This window comes from Pygocentrus nattereri, chromosome 19 (genome assembly GCF_015220715.1).
Source record: "Pygocentrus nattereri isolate fPygNat1 chromosome 19, fPygNat1.pri, whole genome shotgun sequence".
Taxonomy (NCBI): domain Eukaryota; kingdom Metazoa; phylum Chordata; class Actinopteri; order Characiformes; family Serrasalmidae; genus Pygocentrus; species Pygocentrus nattereri.
The window spans coordinates 23643861-23670815 of NC_051229.1; the positions used below are offsets into that span (position 1 = coordinate 23643861).

Genomic DNA, 26955 nt, shown 5'->3' on the forward strand with positions numbered 1-26955 from the left:
TTTCTTTTGATTATGGTGAGACATTTTAGTGTTCTTTACATTGCTGAAAAGTTCTGTTTAAGTGAGTTTAGATTCAACAGGGCTGACAGTAAGCAAGCTGGTGTGTGTCTAGTGTAACTGATTCCGATTATCAACTAAATGTATTTAAGTGGTTGATCAAGAGGGGAAAATACTTTTTCACTGTACATGTTTTATTTGAAGACCAAATTAGTTAAAGGAATACTGAGATGAGTTTGGATGTCCACTCTATTAGTATACCCCTCCCTTTCTGATGCCCCCCAGGTTTATTTCAGAAACACTCAGGAAGATAAAGTTGGTACTAAATCTAAATTTTCTCACCGTGGAGCTTTAAAAATGAACGTATATTCCACTTCTTATGACAGGCCCCCGATAATATGACAGGGACCTTTTGCTGGAGCAGCAAGATGCAAGCCTGTCTGCAGCCAGACACTATCAACCAGTCAAACTAGAATAACTTGGAGGCCAACTGAATTAATAATCACACAATATTTGTTTATGTTGAAATGTCACAGTATTTGTTTATGTTCCAAATGAATGCACCAAAGTTCTTCCTTCGAGAAAACGAAACAAACAGTGAAGGCTAAAGTTTTATGTGCTCACTAAAGTAAGGATGGTCTAATGATGCTTGCTTCATAAACCTTCACTGTGCTCACATCTAATCTACTCTTTACTCATCATCCACTAATCAATAGGTATGCCAAGTTGTTTGCAATAGAGGTAACTAAGGCCTAATGTAAATGTGCTGCAAATATCAGGCTGACTGTAGCTGTCAACAATTACAGTACTGATATCACAGTGTACTTAATTTAGCAGGCTCTAATCACACAGTAGTTGTGCACATACTGTACATGTAATTATGGTAGCCATTCCTTTGGGTTGAGTGGCAAGTGGTTTTGTGTCATTATGCTTCAGCTGTGGTTTTGTTAAGGTGTATTTTAATATATTTTATATTTGAAAGACATTTTTCTTAGCTCAACAATGGTAAAATGTACGGTAGTGTTAATGGTGTACAGTGTGTTCAAGTTACAGGGTATTCACGTGTAGTTCTTCTTGTGAACACTGTTAAAGTATCTAGTGAAGTGTATTATTATGCAGTTTTACAGCAGGACCTACTTAGGTCAGGTCAGCAAATTTATTTATAAAGCATTTATATCACCACATATATATACCAAACTGCACAATAATTCAAATGCAATCTAATAATAGAAAGACAGGTATATATAGATTGTTGTAGTTTTACAGTTAAAGTGTATTCAGTTATAGATTTACAGAACCATGTTAAAGTGCATTAGATTGTAGTTTTACAGTTCCTTCTTAAGGCATATTTGGGTGGAAGTCTACAGTCAAGATTTATTCAGTTGTAGATTTACAGTTCCTTGTCAAGGTGTATTTAGTTGTAAGTCTACAGTTAAGGTATATTCACTTGTAGTTTTACAGTACCACGTTGAGGTATATTCAGTTGTACTTTCACAGCAGTACCTTGGGCATAGTAAGAAGCAGATAGCCAGTGGTTTGAGATCTCTGTGCTGTACTGCTGTCAGGCTTCACCTCAGCAGGCAAAACCAACTGGAACACCTGAAAACACACCCACACATTTTTGCACATATTTTGCAAAGACAAGCATTATAGCCACATAAATACTGAAAGTACAGATAAATGCAAAAAATTCAACAGATCTCTTTTACAAGAATGCATAAGCCATTTTAATAGACCTATCTTTTCTTGCATCTCCTGACAACCTGAGAATAAGCACCCACAATTCAACTCTGCCCACTGAACTCTCAGCTGGGACTGTGCAATACATGATACTATAACTGTATTTTGTTTCTTTGTCCATTTTTAAATATATAAAACATTGAGAGTTGACACTGTGAGTTGAATCTGATGGATCTCATTATGCCACAGTGGGGCTGGGTGATGAAACAATAGCGATAATTATCACGATGTAACTTCCGTGATAGAACTATGAGAAATGTTCAATAAATGTTTTATTTAAACCACCATTCTCACACTTCCACATTCTAGCAACAGCCCTGGTGGCATTTTCTCCAGCAAAGAAAGTAAGATTACTCTGCAGAGCTTTTTTGGCATGACTGGGGGCGTTTTCTCCTGCAAAGAAAGTAACATTACTCTGCAGAGTTTTTTTGGCATGACCGGGGGGTGGGGTCAAGGAGTGAAATGAGTAGCCAAATACACTTCTGAAACTTCTTAAATGTGGAGTTATGTATTCCCTGTCTGAGTGGAGCAATCAGAGATCTGTTGTCCTGTGACCAAGCATGAGTGATGAGATAAGTGGTGTAACTATACTGTCCCAGAGAGAATTCACCTGTTTCTTAACATAATAAAAAACTTTTTGTATTAAATCATGTCTGCTCCTCACAACAACACCGATATTTTAGCACTTAGTCATATAGTCATATTTTAGTATTAGTGCATTCCCAAGAAATGAAAGTGAAACAAAAAGTGGGTTCATGCATGATTTAGACGAAAGTAAACTGAGGATGCACTATGTGTGCCACTGTGCCACAAATTGATGTTACTCTAGATCAAACAAGACAAAAAAGTGCCGATTCCAATTTAAACGTATCTCAAAGGAGGACGCTGTTTGTCTGGTGCATCATATTGCAGTTAATGCTTTTTCACAGCAAGAGTCAGATATATTGCAGTCCACACTGTAACTACTATGACAGAAAAGAGAAATCCAAATGTCGGCTAGCTGGTGATTGAATACTGTGATATGTTCTGACATGGATGTGGTAGAAGTGATGACAGTATGTCTGTGTGATCCATCACTGACCTACCGAGCCAGCTAATGTTTGCTGTTCGTATTAAGCTGACATTGTTTAGAAACTAAACAATTTAGCACTTGTAACCAGATAACCTAGCACCAGTCAAATAAAGACAAGTAAAATAATTTGTTTTCTGTTAAATTATGACTATTACAAAATTTGTGTCTTTTCCAGCTGGTAAAAACAACTAACCAGAAACTTTCTCCCACTCTCCCATGACAGAATTGTGAAATGTTCCAATGTTTGGAAAGTGTTTGTCATGTTCTGACCATAAAGGATAGTTTAAAGCAGCAATTATCCACTTAGGAGCCAAAATCAGCCTTCAAACTTAAGGAATAATGATTTGACATGTATTACGATATGGACAGATATCAAACAATATACAATTTTTAAATCGCATTAAGATTTTTGGCCATATCACATTCTACAGCTTGTTTCAGCAGTGGTTTGGAGCAAGAGTGTGGATCCTCTGTCCCTCATGACCAGTCTGAGAACCACTGGATTAAAGTGTATTTTATGTTTAAATGGTGAATTATTTTTTCAGTTGAAAGTGGTACAGTGAATGTGTGTGGTGTATTACTGAAAGTATATTTTTACTAGTAAATAAAATGTATATTTAAAGGGGATCAGTCACACCGTGAAATAGTTTTGGTCTGTTCTCCAGCCCTCTAAATAAACATTCAGAGCAAAAAATAGACATTTAGCAATGTAGAGATATTGAACGGTTTTATTCCAGATTCTCAAAAGCTTGTGAGTTTTGCAAGGCTACTTTTGAAGCTCTATTTTAATTAGTAAACTTAATTAAAAAAATTAATTTTGAAAATCAGTCAATATGCCAAAATGAGTTGTTGAAGAATGTACAGGAATTAAAGTCAGTGTTAATCACACAACACAGAAGGACTGGGGAAGAGGTGAAGTGAGGGGCTGCTATAAATAACACAAACTCTGACAAGAACACATCACTACACGTAATGAGAATGAGTGTTTTCAACCGTTCAAAATATCAAAAGATTTTAAGAAGGATTTGATGTTTGGACTTTTTGAACATCAAATCCAGTCTGGAGCTCAATCTTTTTGTGAACCTCACTAAAAGGGAAAAACAGAGCTGAGGTAGGCTGCCTGTTAGTAAATAATAGCCGAGTAAGCAATGCTGGCAAATAAGCTATAGCTACTAGAAAAAGAGCTCACTTGATAACATTACAATATGTTTGTCTCAGCTCATTTCATTCGCACGCTAATCTCATAGACCCGTGTGTGTTTTCCCCTTGTGCTTTAGCCAGGCTTATCATTTGCTGTTTGTGATGCTGTCTCTCTGCTCTCACGTCTATTATATGGTTTCAGAAAAAAAATCAGAATTCAATTTTTCATGTCACTAGGCTTTGTCACATAGAAAATATATAGTCTGCTCCATCAAACTATAATGGCTACTTCTGTATTCCTGGTTGTTATGCTGTTTCTGTTGTGGACAGGAGTAAGGCACTGTTCTGTTTTTGGTGTATATGTGAGGGAGTGAGGAGAGAGGAAGTTAGTGGATGGTTGTTTGAGAGTTAGAAGGGGTTGCACTAGTAAATGGGAGTCTACAGACCATGCATATCATGCTTTGTGTCCTCTCCCTGTTTAAACATGCTCAAAGGTGTCACAGGTATGTTTTTCCCTTCGTTCTCTGAAATGGCTTTTGACTGTAAAAACATGTCTTTTTTTTCAAAACTTTGGAATGATGAAGCACCTTCTGGTACCAGAAAATATCCACAAGTAACTCTTCTTCTTTTAACACATAAACAAAGTAATCAAGAGAGGTTTGATGTGGAATGCACCGCACTGGTGGTGATAGGAACTAGAAGTCCAAAGCATTCAATGTCTAAAAGCTCCCTCACAGAAAGTTGTGAAATAAACCATGTTTCATGATAGTCTCAAGAGGTTTTCCCTAAAAACATATTTTTAATGATAATTATGGCAAAGAAGCACATGCAGGGCATTGTAAGGCAAAATAGTTGGCAAACAAATTGTATTTATTTTTTTGTATTTACCACTAGTTCACCATTATCAACATTACATGCAAAATTTAAAAGAGGTTCATTGGTTGTTTTGGATAGTAAATTAAATTGTCATTATTTGCTTTGATTACATTGTCACCTTTGGTTCCAATTTGTTTATATCTCATGGTTTAATTAAGCAAAAATGTTGAAATATCAGTGGAACATATATAACCCCATTTCCAAAAAAGTTCGGACACTGTGCAAAAAGTAAATAAAAACAAAATCCAATGATGTGCAAATCATTTAAACCCTGTATTTACTTGAAACTAGACAACATATCAAATGTTGAAATTGAGAAATGTATTGTTTGTTTTTTTACTTTTCAAATATATGTCCATTTTTAATTGGATGCCAATAACATGTTCCAGAAAGTTGTGAAAGGGCAGTAAAAGGCTAGTAAAGTTGTGTAATGCTAAAAAGAAAACACCTGGTGGTTGGTTGACAACAGGTCAGTAACATGATTGGGTATAAAAAGAGTCTTTCAGAAATAAAGATGAGTAGGAGTTCACCACTCTATGAAAGACTGCACAATCAAACAGTGCAACAATTCAAGAATAACGTTTCTCAACGTAAAATAGCTTTTGCTTTCTTGCTTGTACACATGCAAGTTAAAACTAAAAAATGCAAAGAAGAAATGCTGCCACCTTCACTGGGCCTGAGCTCATTTAAAATGGACTGAGGTGAAGTGGAAAACTGTCCTGTGGTCCAACAAATCAACATCTGAAATTCTTTTTTTAATTGATCAGAACCATTTGCCACCTATGTTTTCACACAGAGAAATTAGGCCTCCCCATTTAACCCATGCGTGCAGTGAAACACCCACATATATGCACACTAGTGAACACAAACACTAGGGGGCAGTGAGCACACTTACCCAGAGCGGTGGGCAGCCCAGCACCCAGGGAGCAGTTGGGGGTTAGGTGCCTTGTGGAGGGCACTTCAGTCACATACGATCAGCCAAGGAGATCAAACTGGCGACCCTCCGGTCACAAGGCTGGTTCCCTAACCTCCAGCCCATGGCATCATGGCACCACTTTTTAGAAATCATGGACACAGTATCCCCCAGGCTAAAGCTTGTTATCAGTGCACAGTTTAAAAGCCAGTATTCAGCTTTAGGGGAGCATTAGTGCAAATGGCATGGGTGACGTGCACATCTGTGAAGGCACCACTGATGCTGAACGATATATACATGTTTTGGCAACACATGGGTATGGGTATATATTTTTCAAAAAATAAATAAATAAAATTTCCTTTCATCATTTGATATGTTGTCTTTGCAGTGTTTTCCTTTAAAAAATATTCTTTTACATTATTTGCATATCACTGCATCCTATTTTCATTTACATTCTGCACAGCGTCCCAAATTTTTTGGAAATGGTTTTGTAAATAAATTAATATGCTAATAAAGTGTGCATTCAGTTGTAGTTACACAGTAGCCCTTGGTCAAGATAATTCTATAGAAATCTTTTACAAGAATTACATAAGCCATTTCAAGAGTCTCATCATCATCAACTGAAGATCTGTGCTCTAACAGAATGAAAGACTTGGGGGAGGCATGCAGGTGCAAAATGTGGGTAAGATCTCTACACTGCAAATTGTCAAATGAGCAGAACATAAATCATCTGCACTTACTTCAGGAAAATATAAACTTTTAGATTTTTTCCTATTTGTATGTTCACACACAGGTCAGACTTGGTGCCACATAATCTGCACCGACCTAGGTCATACCTTTCTGCAATCTTGCTGAAATTAAAACACCCATGTGGATTGTTCAGGTGTGTGTGTGTAGCATCTTAACAGACCTTGAACTCTGAACTGTCGCTGTAAAGGTGATCTATACACACGTTTGCTCAGACACACTCTCGCACACACATACACAGGTTTAAAGTGGAATTCAAACTCATGTCACTTGAGAAGTGATATACAACACAAATCAATCACACTGTCCAATCAGAGTTAACCAAATACAACCCACATCCATAAATACTGAGACCTCCACATGGCTCTGGCTGTTACTCACAGTAGCGTAGGTCTGATTTGGTTATTTGCGAGGGAAGGAAAAATGCAAAGGTCGAGCATGTGTGGATTTACAACAGAGTAATCAGCTTTAAAGACCAAACCACCTGCAGCAGCAGCACTCATTAAACTAATCAGAGAAAGAAAGAGAGAGAGGAGAGTGAGGGAGATGAGAGTGTCAGAGATGGAGGGAAGGAGAGAAAAATAAACTGAGAAATGGGGAAAGAAACATGATAGAGCCGTACAGAATCAGTGAGCTTGTGTATGTGTGTATGAAAGTGCGTCAGTGAATGAATATATATGTTGCTGTATGTAGGAAAGAGAATTATAGAGGAATTTAGCACCTTTCCTTTCACAGTCACTCTAACGTATGTAGGTTGAACATCCACATCTAGAAGGGACGTGTCCAAATGCCTACAGTCACATAAAACAAAACAACACATTACAACATACATAAACACAAAGACATGGGCAACATGACAATGTAATTGGATATTGACAATAACTGAGAAGTAACCCAATTCCAAACCATTGCAAGTTTTAACACCCAAGTTGAAAAAGAATAGCATTAGATATCTCAACAAATAATATAAAATAATATTTACAATATTGGGCAAAAGTCAGAGGCCCTTTATTGACTAAATTACCCTAACTTACTAATTTACCAAATGACCCTTGATTTATTGAATTCTCCTAATTTTCTCTGTATCTTTCAACAAGCACACATTACCTCAGATCTGAAAAAATACAACCCTAATTCCAATGAAGTTGGGACATTGTGTAAAACAAATAAAAACAGAATACAATGATTTGCAAATCTTTTTCAACCTATATTCAATTGAATACACTACAAAGACAAGATATTTAATGTTCAAACAGATAAACTTTTTAGCAAATATTCACTCATTTTGAATTTGATGCCTACAACACGTTCCAAAGAAGTTGGGACAGGGGCATGTTTACCACTGTGTTACATCACCTTTGCTTTTAACAACACTCAATAAACGTTTGGGAACTGAGGACACTAATTGTTGAAGCTTTATAGGTGGAATTCTTTTCCATTCTTGCTTGATGTACAACTTCAGTTGCTCAACAGTCCGGAGTCTCCATTGTTGTATTTTGCTGTTGTAACACGTGCAGAATGTGGCTTGGCATTGTCATTGTCGTCCCTGAAAAAGACGTTGCTTGGATGGCAGCATATGTTGCTCCAAAACCTGTATGTACCTTTCAGCATTAATGGTGCCTTCACAGATGTGCAAGTTACCCATGCCATGGGCACTAACACACCCCCATACCATCAGAGATGCTGGCTTTTGAACTTTGCGCTGATAACAATCCGGAAAGTCCTTTTCCTCTTTGGCCCGGAGGACACAACGTCCATGATTTCCAAAAACAATTTGGAATGTGGACTCGTCAGACCACAGGACACTTTTCCACTTTGCGTCAGTCCATTTCAGATGCGCTTCGGCCCAGAGAAGCTGGCAGCGTTTCTGGGTGTTGTTGATATATGGCTTTCGCTTTGCATGGCAGTTTTAACTTGCACTTGTAGATGGAACGACGAACTGTGTTCACTGACAGTGGTTTTCTGAAGTGTTCCTGAGCCCATGTGGTAATATCCATTACAGAATGATGTCGGTGTTTAATGCAGTGCTGCCTGAGGGATCGAAGGTCACGGGTCATTTAATGTTGGTTTTCTGCCTTGCTGCTTACTTGCAGAGATTTCTCCAAATTCTCTGAACCTTCTGATTTTGTAGATGATGAAATCCCTAAATTCCTTGCAATTGTACATTAAGAAACGTTGTTCTTAAACTGTTGGACTACTTGCTCACAGTTGTTCACAAGTGGTGAACCTCGCCCTATCCTTGCTTGTGAACGACTGAGCCTTTCAGGGATGCTCCCTTTATACCCAATCATGACACTCACCTGTTTTCAATTAACCTGTTCACCTGTGGAATGTTCCAAACAGGTGTTTTGTGAGCATTCCTCAACTTTCCCAGTCTTTTGTTGCCTCTGTCCCAACTTGTTTGGAACGTGTTGCAGGCATCAAATTCAAAAACGAGTGAATATTTGCAAAAAACAATAAAGTTTATACATTTGAACATTAAATATCTTGTCTTTGTAGTGTATTCAAATGAATATAGGTTGAAAAGGATTTGCAAATCATCGTATTCTGTTTTTATTTATGTTTTACACAACATCCCAACTTCATTGGAATTAGGGTTGTACACAGGTGTTTCTGACCATCCGTGTACTGTGAGAGGACAGCTATGCTATGGGCCTGAGGATGTGTAGCTGTTAAAAAGCCGTTAGTGACAAAAGGAAACAGACAAAAAACTGAGCAAAGAACCGGCTGGTGTTATAATGGACTACTAACTACTCCAGAGTCTATTCACAGTGAATGTGTTTGGGTTTAATTGGACCGTGAGAAACAGAAAACACAACAAACAACTGAGACTGAACTTTGGAGATGTGGAAAAATATTTATGCAGAGAGGGGTGGGCTATATGGCAATAATCAAAATACTTCAAGACATTTTTACAATATATGACATGTATCACAATATTTAGTTTTTCTGAGGTTTGATAAGATGGAACAGAAAAAAAAAAACAGAACCAGCACTGCCATATTTAAAAATACAAAGAAAAACTATGAATACAGTGATTTTTTTGCAATGTTTCACATGCTCGAATGAACTAAACACAATTAAACAGGACTTATCCTCTCTTTGTGATAAAACATGCAGCAAGTCATTGTTCCTTAACTACTGATGATATGCATGATCCAATATGGCATAATGTACCACAACAGTGATAAAAAGAAAATCATCATATTGCCTACCCCTACTGCAAGTCTGCAAAAATGAATGAAAGCTTAATGACCTTTTTGCAAATTAAATAAATGAAGGGTGGTCTCTGACATCTGCACAGTAATGAACACTAGAGGGATTAATAAGCCATTATGCTATCCCTGCTACAGTATTCTGGGAAAGTGTCTCAATGGTTTGGCAGGGATGTAAATTTAATAAAATATAATGACTTCCCACTGGTGTGTACAGGTACCTCGTTGTTGGCAAAAAATATAGATTTGTTGATACATAATGTTTCGGGAAATTTGAATCAATACCAATAAGCTGCCATAAAATATTCATAAGCATCACTGAATAGCTTGACACCAACATAACACATAAATCACATAGGTATGCAAGCAGAAATTTAAATTATGATAGAGGTGGTAGGGGTCACATTTAAAGCAAATAAAAATGTTTCATCATTAAATATATTGCTATGTAATACTATATTGTGGTTGGCAATGTGCTTTTATTTTCATGACTGAATTTGAATCTCATTGTAGCAAAATTTTAAAGTTCATGTTGCTCAGCAACCAGCCACTGAATAGTACACAGTACTGAATATTAATACTTTTCAAAGCAGTGTATCAGTTGGAAATTTCAATATAGTTGACAACACTACACCTCACGTACCTTTTAAAACCATGGAAAAAGAAACCCACACCAGCAGAATCTCATGAAGGCGTGTGTGTTTACAGTTGCAAATACTAACAGAAAAAACTACAGTACTACTTTTAGTATACTACAAATACTAAAAATAAATAATTTAATATGTGACTTTCATTTACTCTGTAAAAAAGGCAAAAAGGCTAAAGATAGCAAAGATGGTAGGCCTTGCAATTCTGGGGCTCTAGGCCTGGATGAAAATTTGTATAATATTTGACGTGATGGCCTCCTGAGTGGCACAACATTCTACACTGCAAATAATGTTATTTTGGCAAGTGAACTTAATCTAGCTGATACATCTAATATTTCTCATTTGAGACTGCGTTGATGACATTTTGATGCCCTTGGTTAATGTGGGCCGAAGGCAGGCACCTAGCTTTGCCAAGTGCAAAGACCACCCCTGGAGTCATATAGGTGATGATGTAACTGATAATCCCAATCTGTTATTATTAAAAAATATATATATATATATATACACACATATCTATATATATATATATATATATATATATATATATATATATATATAGATATATATATAGATATATATATATAGATATGGACCAGCCAAATAACCACAAGCATGTATTTTTTATATATATGATAATCTTGTATGTGTGTACCTGTATACATGCAGGTCCAGAAGCACACAGTTGTTGTCTTCATCATCAGTGAGGTTAAAGTCCAGTCTGAAATGGCAATATTGTAATGTAGTAATAATAATAACAACTTTATTTATAGAACATTTTTTCACAATAGTGCTTTACAGATAGGTGATAAAGTTTAACAGTGACAGAAAATATTAAAGTTAAGTTTGATTTTCTTCTGTTATTGATATCATTGTACAGCAAGAGCTGTGATTTCTAAAAGTGTTTCTGTACAGTAGAATACAGTGTGTGTGTGTGTGTGTGTGTGTGTGTGTGTGTGTGTGTGCATACATACTTGGCCTCATTAACGTTCAAAACCTTTCCCTCAGCAGTGATCAGAGTTCTGGGGGCCTTAACTTTGCACTTCGGCTCTCTACAAAACACCACAGGTTAGAATTGAGTGAGAGTGCATAGTGCGCAGCCATCTGCTAATATGTGTGTAACAAGAGTTTAAAGCAGGGGTCACCAATCTTATCCATAAAAGGCTAATATTCCTGTAGGTTTTCATTCTGATTGCTACAAGCACAGCTGATTTTACTTACTTACCGGTTACATTTTTTCAAGCAATATGAATATCAACAGTAATATGAGCATGACTGCTCAGTTTGGTGTTCCATGCTTTCAACAGACAATCTGCTGTATCAGAAAAAAGTGCTTCACCATGTGACCTGAAGCATCATTGCTAAATTACAGTATGTGGCAGCAGGTTCTAAATGGCTGGACAATTTTATCATCACAAAGTCAACAATTTTTACCAATGACATTACTTTTGCCTTACGATAAGGAGAGTCCAGTCTCAAAGGGCCAGTATGGCTGCAGGTTTTTAACCGTCAGCGCTGCAGGAAACTATTCAATGCCACCATGTGGCCAAATTTAAAAACGCAATTTTTTATTAAATTTGCTAAATTAGGCTTAGAGGTTACAAACCTTTGTCATATCTCCCATCTATTTAAAGATTTATCAGCAATTTTGAAAGTGAAAATTACCCAACACCAGCAGCATTTTCAGTCCTCCACAGAATACTCCTTCACACAAATGTACACGAATACCATGACATTTGTGTGTCTGAGTTACTGTTGGGTTTGTTGGGTCATTTATTCTTGCCCACACATTTATATAAATGTATGTGTGCGCACGCGTGTGTGTGTGTGTGTGTGTGTAATGCAGTGTCAGAGCAATAGTACACAAGTGTAATTAGCCCTCCCCACTGAAGAATGTGAGGTCATGAGGATGCTGCAGGGGTTGCTGTTAATTAACCATTCCCCTTAATTAAAGCTGTCTCTGTGTTAGCCTTGTTAGAGGCCCTGCTAGTACAGAGGGAATGATCACCCTGAGATTAATAAGGTGAATGTGGAGCAGCAGTAGCTATGGGGTTAAAATGTGAACACTGCAGAAGACAGCCTCTTCTTCTACTACTGTGTAAAAATCAGAGACCACCCTTAATTTATTAAATTTCCAATCAACACAGCAATTAAGTACAAGTTATTCATTTTCAGGAGATTCTTTCTGAGAAGATTACATACAAGATCATTCACTTCTATAAGGAAAGGGAAACTAAGTAAAAGAGAACAAAATAAGTAAAAACACATTCAAAAAAACATTACAAGATACAGAGAAAATGGGACTCCTCACTACCAAGCAAGTCATGGTAGACCAAAACTGTCCCCACCAGATAAACAGTACTTAATGTTTTCATCTTTGAGATGAGATTAGATGAATCTTACAACTGTGAGAAGACAGCTTAGCACTATGTGTCTGAAAAATTTGGCTGACACTCTTATCCAAAGCAACTTACAATTTGATCATTTTACACAGGAAGGCAAAGGTAGTGTTAGGAGTTGCCCAAGGACTCTTATTGGTATAGTTTAGGGTGCTTGTCAAAGTAGGGGATTGAACCCCAGTCTACAGCATAGTAGGCAGATGTGTTACCCACTACACTACACCAATCACCTAAAAATGTCAAGAAGCTAAGAAAAAGAAATAGATAAAAAAGATTTTAAACTAAAACACTGAAACTGGACAAATGCAGTATTACAGACTGAAAATAAAGCAGTTCCCAGATAAAAGAACTGGCCACTTGACTGTAGAAAAGGCAAAGGGTGGAGATATTTTCTGTGAAATATCTGTTTTCTACTTTTTTCCTGACATAGAAAAATGAATAACTTGTAATTTATGGGCATTTCACCCCTTAAATAGAAAGAGCTTGTGAGCGGGCCAAAAGTTTTATTGCACACATAACCTAAGAATACCTTGCATTAACGTCCCGGTAGTTACTGAATAATAAGCTTTAGTATGTAATAGGGGTGCGGAAACCAGCCATTAGGGGTGTACTTTGTGTACTTCTGGTGCCGGTCCCAAGCCCGGATAAATGGTGAGGGTTGCATCAGGAAGGGCATCCGGCGTAAAAGATGTGCTAAAACTATCATGCGGATCACAAATAAGATTGCCATACCGGATCGGTCGAGGCCCGGGTTAACAACGACCACCTCCGGTGCTGTTGACCAGCAGGGTGTCTTTGTGGATCTAGAAAAGGCATATGATATGGTGCCAAGAGAGGAACTGTGGTACTGTATGAGGAAGTCAAGTGTAGCTGAAAAGTATGTTAGGGTGGTGCAGGACATGTATGAGGATAGGGAGACAGTGGTGAGGTGTACAGTTGGAGTGACAAATGGTTTCAAGGTGAAGGTAGGGTTACATCAGGGATCAGCTTTGAGCCCCTTCTTGTTTACAATGGTGATGGACAGGTTGACAGATGAGGTCAGGCAGGAGGCTCCATGGACCATGATTTTTGCAGATGACATTGTAATCTGTGGTGAGAGTAGAGAGCAGGTGGAAGAGGTTTGCACTGGAGAGGAGAGGAATGAAGGTCAGTAGAGATAAGACGGAATACATGTGTGTGAATGAGAGGGAGGCAGGTGGAAAGTTGAAGATGCAATGAGTAGAGGTCGTAAAGGTGGATGACTTCAAATATCTTGGGTCAACCATCCAGAGCAATGGACAGTGCAAAAAAGAGGTGAGGAAGAGGGTGCAGGCAGGATGGAGTGGGTGGAGATGGATGTCAGGGCTGATGTGTGACAGAAGGATAGCAGCAAGAGTGAAAGGGAAGGTTTACAAGACAGTAGTGCGTCCTGCTATGATGTATGGTTTGGAGACTGTGGCTCTGTCTAAAAGACAGGAGGCTGAGCTGGAGGTGGCGGAGATGAAGATGCTGAGATTTTCGTTGGGAGTGACAAGGACGGACAAGATTAGAAATTAGCAGATCAGAGGGACAGTGAAGGTGGAGCAGTTTGGAGATAAAGCCAGAGAGGCCAGGTTGAAATGGTTTGGACATGTGTTGAGGAAGAATAGTGGATATATTGTCAAAGAATGTTGGAGATGGAGCTGCCAGGTAGAAGGAGAAGAGGTAGACCTCAGAGAAGGTTTATGGATGTAGTGAAGGTGGACATGGAGATGGTTGGTGTGAAAGTAGAGGAGGCAATGGATAGTGCAAGATGGAGGCAGATGATCCGCTGTGGCGACCCCTAAAGGGAGCAGCCGAAAGAAGAAGAAGATGTAATAGGGGTGCAGGAAAAAAGATGTATCGCGATGCGGACGTGAACAATTCTGAATCGAATAACAAAACGTTAAAAATCAATTTTCAAAATATTTAATTTATAACATAATGTTGATGGAACGCAAAAGGCAAAACCTAGAAGCACAGAAGTGCAGTGCCCAGATATTCAACATAAACACTACTGGATGAGCGAGAAATCTGACCGGCTCTGCATTAAAAGCCAGGTTAGAACAGGAGTCACAACACAAATGTTAAGAAGAGCCATTTTGTCCTTTCAACAAAAATCAGACCACCTTGGCAGCCAGAGCATTTATGTCCAGCATGTCTCAGTGTGTGATAATGTCCTAGTATAAGTTAGGTTAAAATAAAAATGAAAACGCGGATTTACTTTGCTCTGCTTTAAGCTTTAGCTCAGCTACAGCCACTTTCCTCCCATCTCCGCCAAAAAAACTTTTCCTCTAAAGTCGATCAGTTTCTTGTAAAATGTCTCTCAATGTTCGACTGTTTTACAAGGCTGAAGTCGCTTCTTGAAGTCGCTCCAGCTTCTTGTTCAAATTTTCCTGTTTCAGTTTAAATTCCGAGGCGCTGAATGTAAATGTGGCACAATTTAAGGTGGAACGGGAAAATTTGAAAGAGAAGCAACTTCATCTTCGCAACTTTTTAGTGTTTGACAGTCTCTCCTTGCAGATTTAACTTGTCAGGAAACCAACTAAGGTGCTTATGAATGCGAATAACGCATCGTTGCTAGGTGACCTGCAGTCTGAGTCTCAGTCATTGTGAAACAGGGCTTTCGCGCTGTGTTGCACACATCCCGTTTCATAGGTATTTTATTGACACAGCAACATACCCCCCCCCCCCCTCTACAACGAGACCAAAACCTAAGTTATCAAATCACAAAAAAAAAAAAAACAGGCAGGATGGCTGTAACGTGCTGCGGAGACATCCACCGCCAATGGGTCTTATTTCACCGTAACTGCGCATTTTATTGCATTTTTAATGGCAGCAGCGTATCATGCGCTCCAAGCCATATCAGTAAATGAAAGCCTTCTAGTTCACTTGCTAAATCACTTCCATTTGATTTATTAATCAAAATATTGAAAGTTAATTCATTATGGATCATTACAAATACTTTGCTTTAAAAGTACCAAGTCCTGAAACAGTAGAAAAACAGAAATCCTGTATAGAAAAAAAGATGCATCGAGATGCATCAATAATCATTTTATAATCGCATATCAGCCCTCTGAATCATAATCGAATCGAAAGGTGCCTAGAGATTCCCACCCCTAGTACGTAATAAGCATAGGATTTTTTTTACTGTTACAGTACACAAGAAACATCTTTTAATTAAACTTATTGTCTCAGATACATTCACTAGTGATATATCTTTTAATGATTAAAATCTGCCACCAGGGTGCTTGTCATGTGCTCATAATAATAATAATAATAATAATAATAATAATAATAGCTTTATTTATAAAGTTAATATTATTGTTACACATATAAATGCAGGGGAAAATTCCTTAAACCACTTCATAATTACTCTACCTGCTGCAAAACTACATCACTTTCTCTCCAAAAGTGTGCCCACCCACTTTTTTGGCGTACCTCTGTCTCTCTTTTGCTGTCTTCTTTTCTTCTAGATAGTGATGTGCCTCCAGTCTCGACTCCGGAGTAAAGGCACAAGGTTTTTCCCAGAATTCCCTCTCCTGTTCTTCTGAATGTGAGTTTAAGGCTAGGTTTCGGTCCTGCTCTGGCGAGTACTCAGCATTAGAATCTTGGTTCCTGTTCTCCTTGGCTTCGTCTGAGCTAAAACACAAATATTTGAGAAGTCAACTCACAAACACGACTGTTAAAAGCAAAGACTTTCATACATGAATAGAGCCACTGACCTTCCTCACTAATTTACTTCTTTCACAAAGTTTGCCTGGGGAGGTCGGTAATGTAATTTTACCACAGGACATCATGTCAAATCTAGCCAGCATTTTGTTAACCCAAACCATCTGTCTTGCTGATTTAAGTGAATGTACTTTGTCACTAGCATTTTCATGTGCTTGGAAATTCACAGGCAACAGTCAATATCACCAAACAAAGTCAAATGTTTTCTCTGTAATTTTTCCATGTTTTAATATACTGAGTTGTAAACTTGAGGTAGAACAGTACATACTGACTTAAACTTTAGCCACAAGGAACACAAGTAAATGCTTCTTTGAGAGTATTTATACTTAAGAAACACCTTTTGCACACAATATAATTGCATTTTTGCTGACATGTTAAGAAGCCACAGCACGAAGTAGCATAACAAAGTAACCAGCAGCTTTAGTAATGCAGAGACTGCACAGCCAAAAGAATTTTAATGTACATCTTTAATAACTATTTTGAAAAGAAAACTATCAAAGCATTATTTAAGCAAAAACTATTCTTAAGACAATCTGACAAGTGTGAAAGAAACCTAAAGTATTCGAACATAGCAGTTTATAAAAAAATAATATGACATAACAGACAATCATGAATGTTTTTTCTATGAAAAATAAGTAAATATATTTCAAAACTCTCTTTTCTCCGTCCCTGAGATAAACACAAAAAATAAGAAGTTTTTTTGACAGGCAGTAAACACCACACAGTCCTATAAATGCATATCTATATATATAATGAGGCAAAATAGCAGTGTCCTTTTATCTTATTATGGGTGCTAAATAGCTGTTGCGCTTGTTTAGTAAATCACAATAGTCACTTTTTACTTTTGAAATAGGATTGGCGCAGAACGTTGGTAAGTCTGCCTCTTTATTAGTGACAAAAGTAGTTTTCTCATCTGTCGAGGTATGCACTACATCATACTCACAAGTTGCTATTGAGATCTTCATGATCTAGATCCTGTGGTTTGCTGACTGTGGCCTTTATTTGCTCTTTCTTCTTCTGCTTTTCTCTCTTTTCCAAATACTCAGTCTCCTGTTGTAAGACTCGCCTCCTCAGGTCATCCAGGTCCTGCAGCGCCCGTATCCGTTCGGCTCGCCCGACTGCTGTGCCGTCCAACCACTGGAAAGCATAACAAAATACCATGCGTCCAAAAACCACCATAGTGAGACCTTCAATATCTAATGGTGTGCTCACCACCTCTTAAAAGTCAGAAAACTGTCATATAAACTATTGTACCTACCAGTTCTTGTGTACGGGTAGTCTTCAGCAAATGGTAAATTTATCATGCAAACAATGTATATATTCTCTGACAGTGACCAGTATTACATTGGTCTGTTGAGTTGGAATGTACTGGCTGGTGACAAGACAAAACTTGTAAACTCAGGTAACAAAGTTCATCAAAGTAATTTCAGCATTTTCTTGTAAACTTGGACATTATGGACCATTTGAAGTTCCAACCAGAAGATTTAGTCATAAATTGCCAAAAACACAGCCCCTTTTGGTAAATACTGTATCTACTTTTCTACATTTATGGCCAGAAGCGAGGTCTGTATATCTACGGCCATACACAGAGCTTGTTTACACCTTGCATGTGTAGCATCTGTATAAGATTCCATTCAATTTACTCTAGAAAGTGCTACTAGTGTAACTAGATGTCTCTCTCTCTCTCTTTTGTATATCATCACATGGCCAACTCAGTGCCATGCAGCCACACCCTCGTCCCAAGTCCCAAGTCTGGTCCCAAGTCAAAGAGGGCAGCTTCTGAGTGTGGGCTGTATAGGGGGCAGCCAGTGATTATGCGCTCGGCAGTCTGTTCAGGTTCGCCACACTCGCATGCTGCACTGTCCAACAGGCCCCACTTCTTCAGCGATGACTTGAAGTGGCCGACCCCAGTGCGTAAACGGTTCAGCAAGGTCCACAGGTGTCATGGGAGGTCTTCTCCTTTTACACCGCCTCCTGGGTCCCTGATGTATTGTTGGATGCAGGATGGCCCAGCCATCTCCCACGTCTGTTTCCAGGATGCTGCCAGCCAAGCATCGCTGGACAAGTCCTCAGGAATAGACTGTAGCATCTCTTGTGCTTCCTTGTTGTAGGGATGGTGAGACTTGAGCCTGCCTGGTGGAGCCGATGTTATTGTGGCTTTATGCCAGTTATACTTCTGGGCTTTTCTTGCCAGGGTGAGGGTAGCTGCATCCCATCTGAGACTGGCTGGGGCGATTCCAGCAAGGACTGGCAGGTAGGATGCAGGGGTGGGTTTCAGACAACCAGTTACTATCCAGAGGGCGTTGTTGATGGAAGTATCTACCATGTTCACATGTGGACTTCTGCTGCAGGCAGGGGCACAGTATTTGGCTGCGGGTAGGACAAGGGCTTGCGTGGATATGCGAAGGGTCTGGGGGGAAGCTCCCCAAGTCAATCCAGCCAAGCGGCGGATGAGCAAGACCCTTTCTGTTACCTTGGCCTTCATTTCATCCAGGTGTTGCTTATAGGACAGTGTCCGGTCCAAGTTTTTGTCTGCCTCCGGGAAGCGGCCATTTTTCAGGAGCTGGGAAGCAATGGCATCTGCTGTCACTGGACACCTGCGGGGTGGTATTCTTCTCCCTGAGAACAGGTTGATGGTCTGCCATGCCTTCCGACTAGAGTGGGTGAAGTCGATAGATTCCACTACTTCAGTCCACCTGGTCCTTCGGGTGTCGTCCAGCTTCTGCAGTAGGGTTGTTGCTGTTGCCTCCATTTCTTCCCTGGAGCTCACCTGCTGGTGTTGGTGCAGCAGACAGCTGCACTCCTCATCCCAGCCCGGGATGTAGTTCTTATTGTAGCCACAAGGAATGTTGTGCTTTGCTGCCCTTAGGATGACTATATGTTGGTAGTTGAAGTCACCTGCGTAGATGGCGGGAGCAGGTACAGATGGAAGTGATGCTATAGTCAGCGCTGTTAGTGGGGGCTTATATACATTCACAACAACAGATGTTTCTTCGATTTTGGTGACCAGCCGCTCAATGTTGCAGCCAGGTGGAGATTGGCTGGTGGCGTACCAGCTTAATCCTTCCTGGACAAGGGTTGCCATTCCATGCTTCTTGCTGTGGATGGACCCAGCGAGAAGGAACCCAGGCAGCTTGAGGTTGTCATCGGAAACCCAGTGTGTCTCTTACAGTAGAACAACTGCCACTATACTGGAATCGGCAAGATGTCTGATGACTTTATGTTTGGTGAAGGTAAGGCCCTCAAAGGTTGAGTTGGAGCACTGACAGGCTTTGGTTATCGTCAGTGGGGGCATCCACCCGTCCTGAGGAGGACGTTCTCTGCCTTGGTCTTGACCTTGGCCTGTAACTTGGTCTGCCAGCTCGATGATTCTTTGGCGACATTAGTTTCATGAGTTGGTCTTACACCATTTCTCACTACTACCAGGGGAGGCCGTGTGACTAGATGTGATGCGATTTTATACATACCAAATTAACCCTCTGGTGTCCACGCAGTCGCCTGTGTGTCAAATAAAATTTTTCTGTATATGTTTTTGTATCTTTGTGCTAATACTGCACAGAAATACAGTTCAAGCATTTCCTGACTCTGTAGAATCTGCCCTTTTGAGTCCATTTTATATGGACAATGGGGCACTCAGGAAATCAGGGCTGTCACGTTGGAAACCTGTCATTCTTCTTTCAGTCAACATCAGAGACACTGACATCTGTGAAATGGCATGCAAAGAGTTTACATGCATGTTACAGCTGCTGCAACACTTTTGGAAAGTAGCGACAAACTTAACAGAGCAATTCGATATGAAACATTTGGGTATTATTTTACATGCAAGCACCATTATAGGAGAATTTAAGAAGATATGCAAAAATCCAGAAAATGCCCCCAGAGGGTTAACTGATCAGCTGATCAGGTGTAGAAGAGCACAGAATCCCTGCTGGACTAGAAAGAAACCTCCCCCTTCTCTACCTGGCTGTGTGTGTCCCTCAATACCTGTAGCTGAGGCAGACAGGCCAATACATACTGCCTGTAACCTTGGAACTCAGTGCAGGGGTTCCCGACCAGGTAGAGCTCCCGCAGATGCACATTATGTTTCAGGGACTCCACACTACTCAGCCGACCCACAAAGTTCACTGTAAGGTCCAGCTTCTTCAGACTTTCACAGCCTATATATGCATATATAGACACAAAAACAAATATGACGTACTTAATCGTGTGCACATGACACAAACCTTGCTACAGAAAATGTACATAACCATGCATTAAACATGCCACAGAAGATATCATATGCTGTCACTTTATCATTATGACTAATCGTCATGACTGATGTCATGGCCGATGTCATGACAACTTATGTCACGCTAACTTGTGTTGTGAAACATCACAAATTACAATAAAACTATCATGGTAATTTTTTTATATTGGTAGTATCACACTGCTATATTACTGGACATAAGCTGATATGACAACACATTACAGCATATGGTATCTGCCATGGCACATTTATGGCATGGTTATGTCAATGTGATGTTGCATGGTGCAAGAAAAGTGTTACATTGTTACAAGTCATCTGAGAAAATTACATGTAAAAAAAATATATTAATTTAAACATTTGAACAGTGATCAAATAGATTGTGATTAGTGAGTTTATTTGTTCAGAAATATAATACTAATAAAAATCTTATAATAATGTTTGTTCACATTTATAATAATAATAAATATAATACCAATAAAAATCCTATATTAATGTTTGTTCGCAGTTATTAAACTTTATATTGTGTTTTAACAACCAAAAAAAAAACATTGCCTAGATAAATTGTTTTAAATAAGGTACCTAAGACTATACTGTATGTCAGTTTGAAATGTTTACGGGTCAAATGCACTGGTGATGGCAGTTAATAAATCCAAGCAAATTTGTTCTTCAAACTACCTTTTAAGATATCAACTAGCTTTTTTCAAAATATAAATTACTTTTTAACTGTTTATTTGTTTATTTGCATTTGTTCTAATGATATATGGTGTTTTTACAAGCAAAAGCAGCCAAGATGAATTGTTTTAAACAATGTGTTTAAACAATGTGTACCTAAGACTGTACACAGTGCACAGTACTGTATACATGCCATACATATTAGTGATGGGCCGATCCAGTGTTTTTCAGTTGCGATCCAATACTGATATATAACAGCCAATACCGATATCGATACCGATACAAATACCGATATAAGGGCTCTTTAGTTTATTATCATTGGTACTATGTTTAAGGTTACATAATGAGGCTGAAATAGACACAGCACTTAGAAGAGTACACACATGCATTTAATAAAAATGCATTCCAAAGGCATACACAAACACAATAGTTTTCTTTCATATCAAATATTTAAACCACAAAACTGAAATAAACATCTTATGTATCAAAAACCTTTCTAGTATGCTAAATACAACAATATGACTGACTGCATGATCTAAACAGGTCATGTATTGGGGCAACTGCAGCAGCAACAACTGTGGAAGGATTACAAATTAAAACTTTGAAAAAAAAGAGCAAAAATAAAGGTAAATACTTTCACAGTTTAAAAGTGCTTTCAGTCAGTTAATGTCTGTAAAGTCTGTAACAGGCAACAAAGAGGAAAAGCACCAGCTGTAATGTTTTCTTTCAAGTTAAATATTTAAGGTGCAAAGCAAAAAATAAACATCTTTATTATCAAAAATTTTTGTCTGCTTGCTAGCACATACTCCTCGTATTCTGCGATGTGAAACCTCTGCAGGTGTTTGAGTAAATTTGTTGTGTTATAAGATGCTGGAGTAATTCCACCCCTTGGGACATCCACCTTACAAATACTACATGTAGCCTTTTTGCTGTTCGGCGTTTCCAAAGAGAAAAATCTCCACATAACAGACATTTATCAGCCAGCTACAGACTGAGGCTGCTGAGGGTTCAAGGTAAACTGTGGAACTGGAATCCGGATCACTGGTGCATTTCGTGTTAACGTTACGGCGCGTTTATTGTCCAGCTCAAGCTGCGGAATGGAAAATGGATCGGTAAGTGGATCGGCCGCAATCGCCCGATATCCGATACGTTAAACTACGTCAATATTGGCCCCGATACCTATATTGTATCGGATCGGTCCCATCTCTATTACATATTGGCACATATTCAACCAGAACCTGAATCTAATCCATTCTGCTGGCATTAGTCATGGCCTATGGTAAATCACTTAATAAAAGAGTGTAAAATGGACTAAAGGATCACTTTACCTTCCAATTTCTCAATCACTTCAATGTTATTCAGGGCCAGATTCAGATACTCCAGCTTCTTCAGTCTTCCAACATTCTCTAGAGAAACATAAAATGCCATCAGATTAAACAGTTACCACATGTTCATCACACTAGATCAAAGCAATATGAAGTGCTTCAATTGACAGTGTAAACCCATGAAATGTTTTCATGTGGGACATGGTCATGAAAGCTTTATGCTTGATTAATGAGCAGACTTTAATTCCATACCTATTTTAGGGATGAGGTTGTTTTGTAAGTAGAGGATTTTAAGATCTCTGCACCACTTGTCAAGGTGCTCTATTCGCTCAATATCCTGCTGATGCAGCGACACCTCCTCCAGAGAGAAGATCTCGCAGTTGTTGTGCTCAGCGCGACGCCGGATAAGATCCTCTGTGACTGAAAAAGAATTTTAGTTTTGCAGATAAGGTTGGAAAGTACTAACCCATTTCCAAAAAAGCTGGGATGCTGTGCAGAATGTTAATAAAACCAGAATGCAATGCTATGCAGAATGAATAGAATGCAAATCATGTAGACCATATTTTAAAGGAAAATACTACGAAGACAACATATCAAATGATGAAACTGAGAAATTGTATTGTTTTTGGAAAATATATGCAATATTTTAATTTGATGCCAACAACACATTCCAAAAAGGTTTTGAGAGGGGCATGTTTACCACTGTGTTTCATCACTTCTTCTTTTAACAACACACTGTAAGCGTTTGGGAACTGAGGATACCAACTGCTGTAGTTTTGGAAGTGAAATGTTTTCCCATTCTTGTTTGATACAGAATTTCAGCTGTTCAACAGTTCAGGGTCTCCTCTGTCATCTTTTTCATTTCAGAATAGACCAAATGTTTTCAGAGGTGACTGACTGCAGGCAGGCCAGTTTAGCACCCAGACTCCTTTAATAGCCATGCTGTTGTAATACATGGAGAAAGTGATTTGTATTAAAACATTCTTTCATCAACGACACTGAGAACAGTCCGCAAACGCAGATCAGCAGAACGCCACTCATTACAGCATAGGTGCTGCAATAGAATTTCATTCCAACAAAGCACTTGATCAACTGATTTAATTTAACTGAATGAACAAGTAGAATCAGATGTACTCCTGTGGGCTTGGAATGTAAACCTGCAGCCACACCAGCCTTCTGTGGATAAAATCAGACCCTCCTGCTCTAAAGAACTTGTATTAAAGTTTGTCTCATCCTAAACAGCTATAACTTTTGTTATATTTCCCAAATGTATATTAGTTGAATTTCATATTTCATTATTATTCATTTTTATGATAAAATATATACCATAAAAACACAAAACATGCATTTAAAAAAACATATATAAACAATAAAGAGAGGTTGGGTTTCTTTATGCTTACTACAAATTTTCCACTATTTCATGCAATGTTAGCTCATAATGTTATGAAGATACCTGTGTAAACCTAGAGGCAGTAGGAAGAGAAGCCTATTACAAATCCATTTGAATTTCCTGTCATTAACTTTTCGTTAATAGCAACATTGTGGATTGTACTGCAGCTACATGTTAGCTACGCTAGCTAGGTTAGCTTATGTGACTACTTTTGATCAGTACACACGACCTGAGCAAAACTCTATGAGAACTTCCTCTGCACTTCCTTTTCCTCGAATGTCTTATTTCTGCAAACACAAACAAATGTCAATTTTGAACTTGTGAATTAACCTCTAACAGCTAAATTTCGCTGTGAGCTAACAATACGCTTTCAACAACTCCGCTACGGTTAGCTAAGTAGGCAAGTTAAGCCAACATACTTAACCTAGCCATTTTGCTTGTTTTGCCAACCAACCAGTTAACTAGCTAACGTTACCAGCAAAGTACACTCGTCAATAATTTGTCAAACAACGGAAGTCTGAAGGTGTCTGTTCTTACAGGCAACATATATCTAGTAATTCAGAAATGCTGAAATGTTCGATAATTTTCACTACATTATCAGTGCAATATGCATGAAAACACACTTACTGCGGACCATGCTTGAGTTTGAGTTTGTTGGGGTCACTATGGAAACCGCCAGAGAGGAAGACTGCAGCTAACCAGTTGCAGACTACAGGGAACCATACAGTCCGTTACAGATACAGATAAACACTGCTAACCTCCGAAAGGACAAATCACTGGCAGAAGAGCTCGCAGAAAGAAAGGATAGATTAAATTGTCTTGTGTTTTTATTTTATTAAGCACAAAACACAATGGTTAAACGTTCTGGACGGCAACGGCAGTTGTAATAGCTGCGGATGGCCACATGAGGGCAACATATTCACATATTTTCAGATTGCTCCAGTTTCAAACGCAGTTGTTTTTACAGTTTTTGTGTGTTAGTACCAGGTCGTATGTAGGTGCTCCTATACTTGTTTATTCAAAAAGTTATAGATGTAATGTAGATTATAAATGTTATGGATGTAGTCTAAGCACCGAAACTTTTGTAAACGTTATTCCTCAGATACCCTCTATTGCTGAATTGTAACTATTGTTTAAAGAGGGATTCAACTTTTTGTAATGAATATCTCATGAATAATTCATTAATTAACACATAAAAACTCATTCAGAGTGGTTTAATGAGTAATTTTCCCTTCTAGAGAAATTTCAGCCTTGTTAGATTTGTTATTACAGTGGTGGTGATAGAGACCCGATATCTGCCTTTAATGCCTCTGGTTACTTCACAGTGAAATACTACAAAGAGCGGTTGTAGAGATACTGCTTGATACCTGAAACATTGTTTTTAGAAAGTCCTGCACGAGTCTAGAATCAAGACTAGATGCTCAAAGTTCTCTTATTCCTATGAATGAAGCAATTAAACACACCTGAGGGATTACAAACATCTGTGAAGTCCTATGTCCGAGATATTATGTTGCCTTGAAATGTAAACCTCTATATGTAGGTATATATGAATGTATGTACACTATATTGCCAAAAGTATTCACTCACTCATTCGAATCATTAATTTCATGTGTTCCAATCACTTTCATGGCAACAGGTAAATAAAAACCAAGCACCCTAGCCTGCAGACTGCCTCTACAAACATTTGTGAAACAATGGGTGGCTCTCAGGAGCTCCAGTGAATTCCAGTGTGGTACCGTGATAGGATGCCACCTGTGCAACAAGTCCAGTTATGAAATTTCCTCGATATTAAATATTCCACAGTCACCTGTCAGTGGTATTATAACAAAGTGGAAGCATTTGGGAATGACAGCAACTCGAAGTGATAGGCAACATATAATGATAGAGTGGGGTCAGCAGATGCTGAGGCACACAGTGCGCAGAGGTCACCAACTTTTTGCAGAGTCAATCGCTACAGACCTCTAAACTTCATGTGGCCTTCAGATTAGCTCAAGAACAGTGTGTAGAGAGCTTTATGGAGTGGGTCTCCATGGCTGAGCAGCTGCATCCAAGCCTTACATCACCAAGTGCAATGCAAAGCGTCAAATGCAGTGGTATAAAGCACTGGACTCTAGAAGAGTGGAGACATGTGCTCTGGAGTGACAAATCACGCTCCTCCATCTGGCAATCCGATGGACAAGTCTGGATTTGGCAGCTGCCAGGAGAACGGTACTTGTCTGACTGCATTGCGCCAAGCGTAAAGTTTGGTGGAAGGGGGATTATGGTGTGGGTTTGTTTCTCAGGAGTTGGGCTCGGCCCCTTAGTTCCAGTGAAAGGAGCTCAGTGCTTCAGCAGACCAAGAGATTTTGGACAATTTCATGCTCCCATCTTTGCGGGAACAGTTTGGGAATGGCCCCTCCCTCTTTCAACATAACTATGCACCAGTGCACAAATCAAGGTCCATAAAGACATGGATGAATGAGTTTGGTGTGGAAGAACACACACACAGAGTCCTGACCTCAACCTGATAGAACACCTTTGGGATTAATTTGAGTGGAGACTGCGAGCCAGGCCTTCTCGCCCAAAATCACTGTCTGACGTCACAAATGTGCTTCTGGAAGAATGGTCAAAAATTCCCATAACACAATCCTAACTCTTGTGGAAAGCCTACCCAGAAGAGTTGAAGCTGTTATAGCTGCACAGGGCAGACTGACATCATATTAAGCCCTATCGATTTAGAATGACATGTCACTTAAGTTCATATGTGTGTGAAGGCAGATGAGCAAATACTTGTATGTGTATGTATGTATAAAAGGTTCTGTAATGTCTACATGGTAAAGCTTAAATGTAATTAAAAAATTATATTATAAT

General features: G+C 38.9%; 1 protein-coding gene across 1 annotated transcript in view; it reads right to left on the minus strand.

The window, feature by feature from the left end:
- The window catches only part of lrrc6 (leucine rich repeat containing 6), a 34677-nt gene extending 9818 nt beyond the window's left edge, over positions 1–24859 (minus strand). The window contains exons 1-10 of the mRNA XM_017699141.2: positions 24733–24859; positions 22968–23135; positions 22719–22796; positions 20457–20629; positions 17416–17609; positions 16182–16382; positions 11319–11396; positions 11000–11065; positions 7207–7276; positions 1501–1596 (exon numbers count right to left, since the gene is read on the minus strand). Of these exons, the coding sequence (XP_017554630.1) occupies positions 1501–1596; positions 7207–7276; positions 11000–11065; positions 11319–11396; positions 16182–16382; positions 17416–17609; positions 20457–20629; positions 22719–22796; positions 22968–23135; positions 24733–24742 (1134 nt within the window). The 5' untranslated portion in view covers positions 24743–24859. The remainder of the gene's footprint in view (positions 1–1500; positions 1597–7206; positions 7277–10999; positions 11066–11318; positions 11397–16181; positions 16383–17415; positions 17610–20456; positions 20630–22718; positions 22797–22967; positions 23136–24732) is intronic.
- Between the last annotated feature and the right edge of the window lie 2096 nt (positions 24860–26955).